The 8,255-nt window shown below is 39.2% G+C and overlaps 1 protein-coding gene across 1 annotated transcript in view; it reads right to left on the reverse strand.

Moving 5' to 3' along the window:
- PFKFB1 (6-phosphofructo-2-kinase/fructose-2,6-biphosphatase 1) overlaps positions 1–8,255 on the reverse strand; it is a 40,316-nt gene extending 32,061 nt beyond the window's left edge. The window contains exon 1 of the mRNA XM_006765911.2: positions 7,853–8,255. Within this exon, the coding sequence (XP_006765974.2) occupies positions 7,853–8,231 (379 nt within the window). The 5' untranslated portion in view covers positions 8,232–8,255. The remainder of the gene's footprint in view (positions 1–7,852) is intronic.

Consider the following 8,255-nt stretch of genomic DNA (forward strand, 5'->3'; position numbering starts at 1 on the left):
AAAAAGAAACAATAGGTAAATTTCACTTCATCCAAATGAAAACTTTGTGCTTCAAAAGATATTGTCAAGAACATGAAAGGACAACCCACAGATTAGGAGTAAATATTTGCAATTCATATATCTGATAAGAGCTTAGTTTCCAAAATATATTAAAAAAAACTCTTACAAATCAATACAAATAAAAAGACAACTTACTTTTTAAAAAATGGGCAAAATATTTGAACAGATGTTTCTCCAAAGAAGATGAAGAAATGTTTAATAAATACATGAAAAAATGCTCAACATCGTAAGTCATTAATAAAATGCAAATGAGAATCACAATGAGAAATTTCTTATCCACTTAAGATGGCTACAATAAAAAATGGAGAAGTGGTAGTGGGGATATAGAAAAATTGGAACCTTCATATGCTGCTTTGGAGAATGTGAAATGGTGAAACTACTTTGAAAAATAGCTTGACAGTGTCTCAAAGTATTCTACAGCAGTCCCCACTTATTCACTTTCCGTGGTTTCGATTACCCATGCTCAAACATCATCTGAAAATATTAAATGGAAAATCCCAATAGTAAACAATTGGTAAACTTAAAATTGCACACTATTTTGAGTAGAGTGATGAAATATCACACCATCCAATTTTGTCCTGCCCAAGACGTAAATCATCCCTTTGTCCAGCATATCCATGCTGTGTACACCCCCACCTGTTAGTCACTTAGTGGCCTTCTCAGTTACCAGATCGACGTCATGGTATCAAACAGCTAGTGTTCAAATAAACCTTATTTTACTTCACGATGGATCCAAAGCACGAGAATAGTGTTGCTGGCAATTGGGATATGCCAAAAGAAGCTGTAAGGTGCTTCCTTCAAGTGAAAGGTGAGTATGGTACCATATGATATTTTGAGAGAGACCAAATTCACATAACTTTTATTGTAACATTTATTATATGTTATAATTATTTTGTTTTCACTAGCCATTGTTAATCTCTTACTTGAAATTAATTTGCCAATTAACCATTATCATAGGTCTGCGTGTGTAGGAGAAACATAGTATATCTAGGTTTCGACACTATCTGTAGCTTCAGGCATCCACTGGGGGTATTAGAACATATCCCCTGTGTGGGGACTACTGTAGATAGAGTTACCATATGACACGGCAATTCCACTCCTAGGTATATATCCAAGAGAAATAAAAGCATATGTCCAAACAAAAAGTTCTACAAGAATGTTCACAGCAGCATTATTCATAATACCCAGAATTGGAAACAACCCAAGTGTATCAATTTATGAATGGCTAAACAAACATGGTGTATCCATACTCATGGAATATTATTGAGCTATAAAAAAGAATGAAGTACCTATACATGTTACAACATGCATTAACCTTAAAAATATTATGCCCAATGAAAGAAACCAGATATAAAAGGCAACATATTGTTTGATTCCATTTATATGAAATGTCCAGACTAGGAAAAGCTATAGAGACAATCAGTAGATTAGTGGTTGCCAGGGCCTGAGGGGAGAGAGGAATGTGGAATAACTCTAAAGGGTATGTGGTTTCTTTTGGAGGTGATGAAATGTTCTGGAATTCGTGGTGATGCTATACAACTGTGTGAATATACTAACCACCACTAAGTACATTTTATTTTTTTGTTAATCCTCACCTGAGGATATTTTTTCCATTGATTTTTTAAGAGAAAGGGAGAGAGAGAGAGAGAGAGAGAGAGAGAGAGAGAGAGAGAGAGAGAAATGTGTGAGAGATACATAGTTTGGCTGCCTCCAGTAAGTGCCCCAGCCAGATAGAACCTGCAACCCAGGTATGAGCCCTTGAGGGTAATGAAGCCATGATTCTTCAGTCCAAGGGCTGACACTCTAAACATTAAGCCAAACCAGCTAGGGAAGCAATAAGTACATTTTAAAATGGGGAACTTGATAGTATGCAAATTATATCTCTATTAAGCACAATTTTTTAAAAAAGTATAGGAAAAGATATACCAGGCCAATGTTAACCTAAATAAAACTAATATGTATGTTAATATCAGAAAAAATTTGATTGCAGGGCAAAGTGCCAATGAACTAGATTACCAGAAATAAATAAACTCCTTACACATGAATAAAATGTTCAAGTCACCAGGAAGATATAGCAATTCTAAACTTGTTTGGAACTATTGACAACGCTTCAAAATTGACATAGTCACAAGGAAACATTAACAAAATTTGCATATCAATAAGCAGCCCAAACTCTAGAAAAATAGAGCATTTGAGCCAGATAAACAAATAAGACTTAAGTATATACTACACTGAACCCACTGTAAAATGTACATTTTTTCAAGTGCTCATGGAATATTCACCAAAAACTTATGTTAGACCATAAAGCAAATCTCAGTAGATTTCAAAGAACTGAAATCATGCAAAGTTTGTTCTGTGAAGATAATTAAATCAGACTAGAAATGGCAAGGGCACTGATCTGTTAAAAGGGAAACTTGCCCTGGCCCAAGGTCAGGCAGGGATTAAAGAAGGTCTCCCGCTGTGCAGGCATTAACCCTTTAGTTGCAAGATGAAAACTTTACGCCCCAGCAATCCTGGAAAAGGGACTGAGATGGTCAGGACAATCGGCTAAGTGGCAGAGAAACTAAGGAACCCAGAGCAGTGCTTACTGATCCAATTTTCTGGAAATATTTTACAAATACATGTGTCCATTCAATTGTACATCTATCAAATCTCAGCCCTGGTTAGTAGGCCAATTATAGCATTGGAGGCTTATATTTTAAAAAAGAAAGCCTGAACATTAATGAACTGAACATCCAACTCCAGAGGTTAAAAAGAATAGCAGAATAAACCAAAAGAAAATGAAATATAATAATGATAAGAAAAATAGTTGAATAGAAAACAAAAACATACAGAAAGAATAAAAAAAGCCAAAGTCAATTATTTTTAAAAACAGATCAAAGTAACAAACTTCTGGAAAAATGGATGAAGAAGGAAAAAGAGAATGCACAAATAAACAACATTAGAAAAAAGAGAGGATATAACTGCAAATGCAACACAGATTTTTTAAATATAAAGATAGGAACTTTATGCAAATAAATTTAAAAAGTGATGTGAAATAGAAAAAAATCTAGAAAACCATAACTTAGCAAATCTGACAAATAGAAATATCAAACTGGAATGATCCAGTAATTACTTAACAGATGGGTTCAGTTAAAATATTTCTGCCTTGCCAGCATGGCTCAGTGGTTGGGTGTTGACCTATGAACAAGGATGTCATAGTTCGATTCCCTGTCAGGGCAGGGAGAGAGAGAAAAACATCAATGATGAGAGAGAATAATTGATTGGCTGCCTCCTGCATGCCCCCTAATGAAGATCGAGCCCACAGACCGGGCATGTGCCCTTGATCAGAATCGAACCTAGGACCATTCAGTCCGCAGGCTGATGCTCTATCCACTGAGCCAAACCAGCTAGGACGGCCCCAATGTTTTTATCTGAAAATTGTGCCAAATATTTCAAGAACTGATAATTCCTTGGACAATCTCTGTCATAAAATAGAATGAAAGAAAATAGTTCCCATTTCGTTTTATGACACCAAAATCAAATAGGGAAATATAGAATGAAAAAATTACAAGACAATCTCATTTATGAACAAAACTCCAAATTCCTAAACAAAATATTAATGAACTAAATCCAAGCAGTTTTTATTTGTCATCAGACTGCAAGATTAGTTCAACACAATAAAAAACCTCTAATTTAATTTACCGTAACAGATTAAAGTGTAAAATTAGCCTGTCAAGCCCTCAGTGGATACAGAAAGCACCTTTAATAAAATCCAGCATCTACTCATCTATACTAATAAAAGCCTTGGGGGATAATCAGGCTGGCAGGGGAGTAGTTAGGCATCCATCAGGCTGGCAGGGGAGCTGTTAGGGGACGATCAGGCTGGCAGGCTGAAGCAGTTAGGGGCAATCAGGCAGGCACGCAGGCAAACGGTTAGGAGACAGTGGTCCAGGACTGTGAGAGGGATGTTCAACTGCCAGTTTAGGCCCAATCCCAGTAGTCGGACAACCTGGGATCAGGCCTGCCGGACATCCAGGGACATCCTGGGATCAGGCCTAAACCAGCAGTCAACATCCCCCAAAGGGTCCGAGATTGGAGAGGATGCAGGCTGGGCTGAGGGACACCCCCCCTCCCGTGCATGAATTTCGTGCACCAGGCCACTAGTTTGAAAATAATCCTATTGGAAAATTGGGGAGTCACCCTTACTAAACCCTGCACTGTGGAAAGAAAAAAAAAATAAACTTCCTTAGCCTGTTAAATGGTATCCATAAAAAAAAACTACAGCAAACTTACTCAAAGGTGAAACTTTTAAAGTATTCCCTTTAAAATTAGGATCAACCTAATGTACATTATTAACATTTGTATTCACATTGTCCTGAAAATGATGTATGTGTATTGGAGGTAGGAGGTCCTAACAATGCAGTAATATAAGAAAAGGTGACTAAAAATATAAGGAATGGAGGGGAATAAAGAAAACTCATTTACAAACAACTTATCAAAATTAGCCCCGGCCAGCTGGCTCAGTTGGTTGGAACACTGTCCCACACACCAAAAAGGTTGTGGGTTTGATCCTGGTTCAGGTGCATATGGGAGACAACCCTTGGATGCTTCTCACATCAATGTCTCTCTCTCTCTCTCTCTCTCTCTCTCTCACTCTCAAATCAATAAACATATTCTCGGGTGAGGATTTTTAAAAAAGTAATGATAGATTAGGTTTGTTATAAATGCAATATAAAACAAACCAATTATATTTGTATACATTACCAATAAAATGTAATTTTTCTAAAAATGTATTATTGAAAATAGTAACAAAAATAAGCAAAAAATTTCTTATGATGATGTGCAAGCCCTTTTATTTTTATTGTTAATCCTCACTCAAGGATGTTTTTCCATTGCTTTTAGATAGAGTGGGAGGGAGGGAGAGAGGGGGAGAGAAACATCAATATGAGAGAGACATTGATTGGTTGCTTCCCATGTGTGCTGTAATGGGGCAAGGGATCAATCTTGCAACCCAGGTACATGCCCTTGACTGGGAATTGAACCCAGGACCCATCGGTGTGCAGGCCGATGCTCTAACCAATGAGCTCACTGGCCAAGGCTTAAGCAAGCCCTTTTAAATAACAAAACTTTACTCAAATGACATGAAAATAGTGGTTCAGTGATTGAGCGTCAACTAATAACCAGGAGGTCAGGGTTTGATTCCTGGTCAGGGCAAATGTCTGGGGTGTGCAGGAGAGAGCTGATCAATGGTTCTCTCTCATCACTGATGTTTCTATCTCTCTCTCCCACTCTCTTTCTCTCTGAAATCAATAAAAATATATGTAAAAAAGAAAATAGTTTAAATAGATGGAGAGACATACCATGTTTTCAGAAGATAATATTGCAAAAATGTTAACTCTCCTTAAATTGATTTACAGATTGAATGTAATTCCAATAAAAATCCCAAACACTGTGTGTGTGTGTGTGTGTGTGTGTGTGTGTGCATGTAACTTGGTGTAACTTGAAAAGCTGATTCTAGAATTTATGGGACATTTTCATTTTATTTAATTACATTTTATAACAAAAAAACTAGAAACTACCTAAATGCTCCTGAACATTAAGATGAATAAACTGGAATATTCACAAAATATAATATTACACAGCAAGAATAAGCAAGAATTGTTGCATACAATTGCATGCAACAATAATATAGGTGGCCAGCAAAACATAACGATGAATGAGAAAAACAAGTCACAGATGAATATACACAGCAGTTCAAGCACTTTATACATGTTAATGCATTTAATCCTCAGAACAACCTCATTAAGTGATTGTGTGCCTTCCGCCCCCCCAGCACTACCCCTTTGGGGCCAGGCAGGTCTTCTAAAGAGGATGCTCCAAGCAAGAGATGACTCAGATATTTCTGGGGTAAATAACCTGGCCTCCCCAGCAAAAAAAGTGAAGCAGACATTGCCCAGGCAGGATGTGGCAAACACTATCTACCTGGCAAGTTTACTGCACCTGTGATCTTACATAACTCAATCAATCACTTAGTCTTGTACACAGAGAACTCCATGTTTGGCTACGGCGAGTGGTAGAGTGGAAGTAACAGAGTGACCATTTACTGAGCACCTTTATGTACCATGCTCTGGGCTTGATGCTGGGGATATGATGGGGAAAAGGTCCACACACCCATCTTCCTGTTTAAATAATAATAACACATATTGAGTGCTTACTATAAGCTAGACACTCTTCTACACATTTTATATGCTTAACTCTCTAATCTTCATAACAACACTATTACTAGCTTCTTTTGACAGGTGAGGAAATGAAAGCACAGATAGATTTGTCCGAAGTCACAGAGAGAGGAGTTGGGACTGAAACCTAGGCAGTCTAAATCCAGAACCTCTGAATCACTGAATCATCCAACAATATGGGGGATAGGTATTAATCCTGTTTTACAGCTGAGGAAAGAGAAGCTCAGAACTAAAGAGAGCACCTATTTATTTTGTACCCTTTATATTAGGTGATTGGTGTGTATTATTTCTCTAACCTAAAAAGGAAGTTCCCAGTAATATAAGGGTCTTAATTCTGGAGAACCCAGGTATGCAGAGAGCAGCTTGCCTGCATGCCACCTAAACCCAACAGCCCCTTAGAAAGGTTCAAGACTGTCCAGGTAAGTGAGGGTGAGATGCAAGTCTGTCTCATCCAGGTTCCTAGATCTCCCAATGAGTGAGTGAAACTGCTGGTGAAAAGGAGGAGAGAGGAGAACATGAAGCTAGGTTTCCCCCTCTTCTGCTCTTCTTCTTCCATCTATACCCTACATCTTACAGACTATATTTAACATCCTACATCTTCCTGGATGCTCTAAGCAACTACCCTTCCTCTCACTAGCCCTGACCCTGGACCTCCTGCAGCATCAGCATAATGGAAGCTTGGTCAGCTGGTCCTTGACTTGTCTCAGTCCCACAGTCCACAGCTGTCTTATCTCTGCCCACCTTATGGCTCTTCAGGCCATAATCCTTGAGCTGGAAGCACTTTGGTTCACACTGTCCTCTATTATCTATGGGAAATGGTATACTCCAGTTTTTTACAAATAGTTTTACAGGTTTCATTTGCTTCTCCCTTGCTCCTCTGTTTCCTTAAAATTTCAAAGTGAACAATATGGCAACAGGCTTTCCCCGAGAAGACTGTCTTCTTTCTCTCTCTGACAAGAGCAGCGAAAAGTGTCCATATGTGCCAAGAAGGCAACGTAGGAGACAGGACACCCAGCCTTTCCCAGCCCAGTCAGGTATAGATCTATTAGAAGAGGCTTGAGAAAGAGGAGGAGCAAAACTGACCAATGATATGGTACTGTTGTGTACCTAGCACCTGTGCCCTGAGAAACTATTCTAGGAGCCATAACCTTATTTCACCCACACACTATCAGACGGGACCAATTTCAGACATTTCACCGAGGTCACCAAAACAAGACATTCTCCGCTAAGCACTGAACGGTTCCACACTAGAAATGTCAAACTTCAAGCAAGAAACATTCCAAGTAAGCTTGAGAGGAGAAAGAAAAGTTCCTAGTCAAAAACCCCTCTGATTAAGTGGTCTTGACCCAATCCTCATTCTATCTGTCTTTACCTCTTTTTGTCCTTCTCTCATTCTCTCTCTTCCTTCTCTGACATTAGCCTCTTGTTATGTCATAGCTACTTTATCCATCTGTTCATTAATTCCAACTTCCAGTTATATATAGGGGTATATAGGGGCGGCATGTCCTTTGCTCTTCTTCTATACCCACTTTACCACCACCACCTTGAAGTCCATGGAAGCAAACCCCACTTACAGCCCCTCCTCCGTTGCAGCCCACTGCTGTCGCTGCTGTGTGGAATCCAGATCTTCTGTAACCTTGTTTGGGTGAGCTCTTCCATCTCTCGAGACATCTTAGATGTCACAGCTAATGACACCACTGTCCACAAGGTACCGGGCCTCACTTCCTGTCCTGATAACTGTCTCTTCTGTTGCTGTGGCCACAGCAGTAGGTGGACAGCGCTGGGACAGGCAAGTGAGCTGAGCCCTCTGGCAGCCTGACTCCAGCCTCCTCTCCTTTTTCCTAGTCCTTGCCTGCCTTTGGTCCTGTATGTAGCAGTGGGGACTTGGGTGCAGAGAGGGAGAGGTTGGGTAGAGGTCAGTAGAGGCCTTTGAACTCCAAGAGCTGTGTACATAGGAGATAAGTTCCTTCCAGCAAA

This window comes from Myotis davidii, unplaced genomic scaffold, assembly GCF_000327345.1.
Source record: "Myotis davidii unplaced genomic scaffold, ASM32734v1 scaffold1960, whole genome shotgun sequence".
In the NCBI taxonomy this organism is placed as follows: Eukaryota; Metazoa; Chordata; class Mammalia; order Chiroptera; family Vespertilionidae; genus Myotis; species Myotis davidii.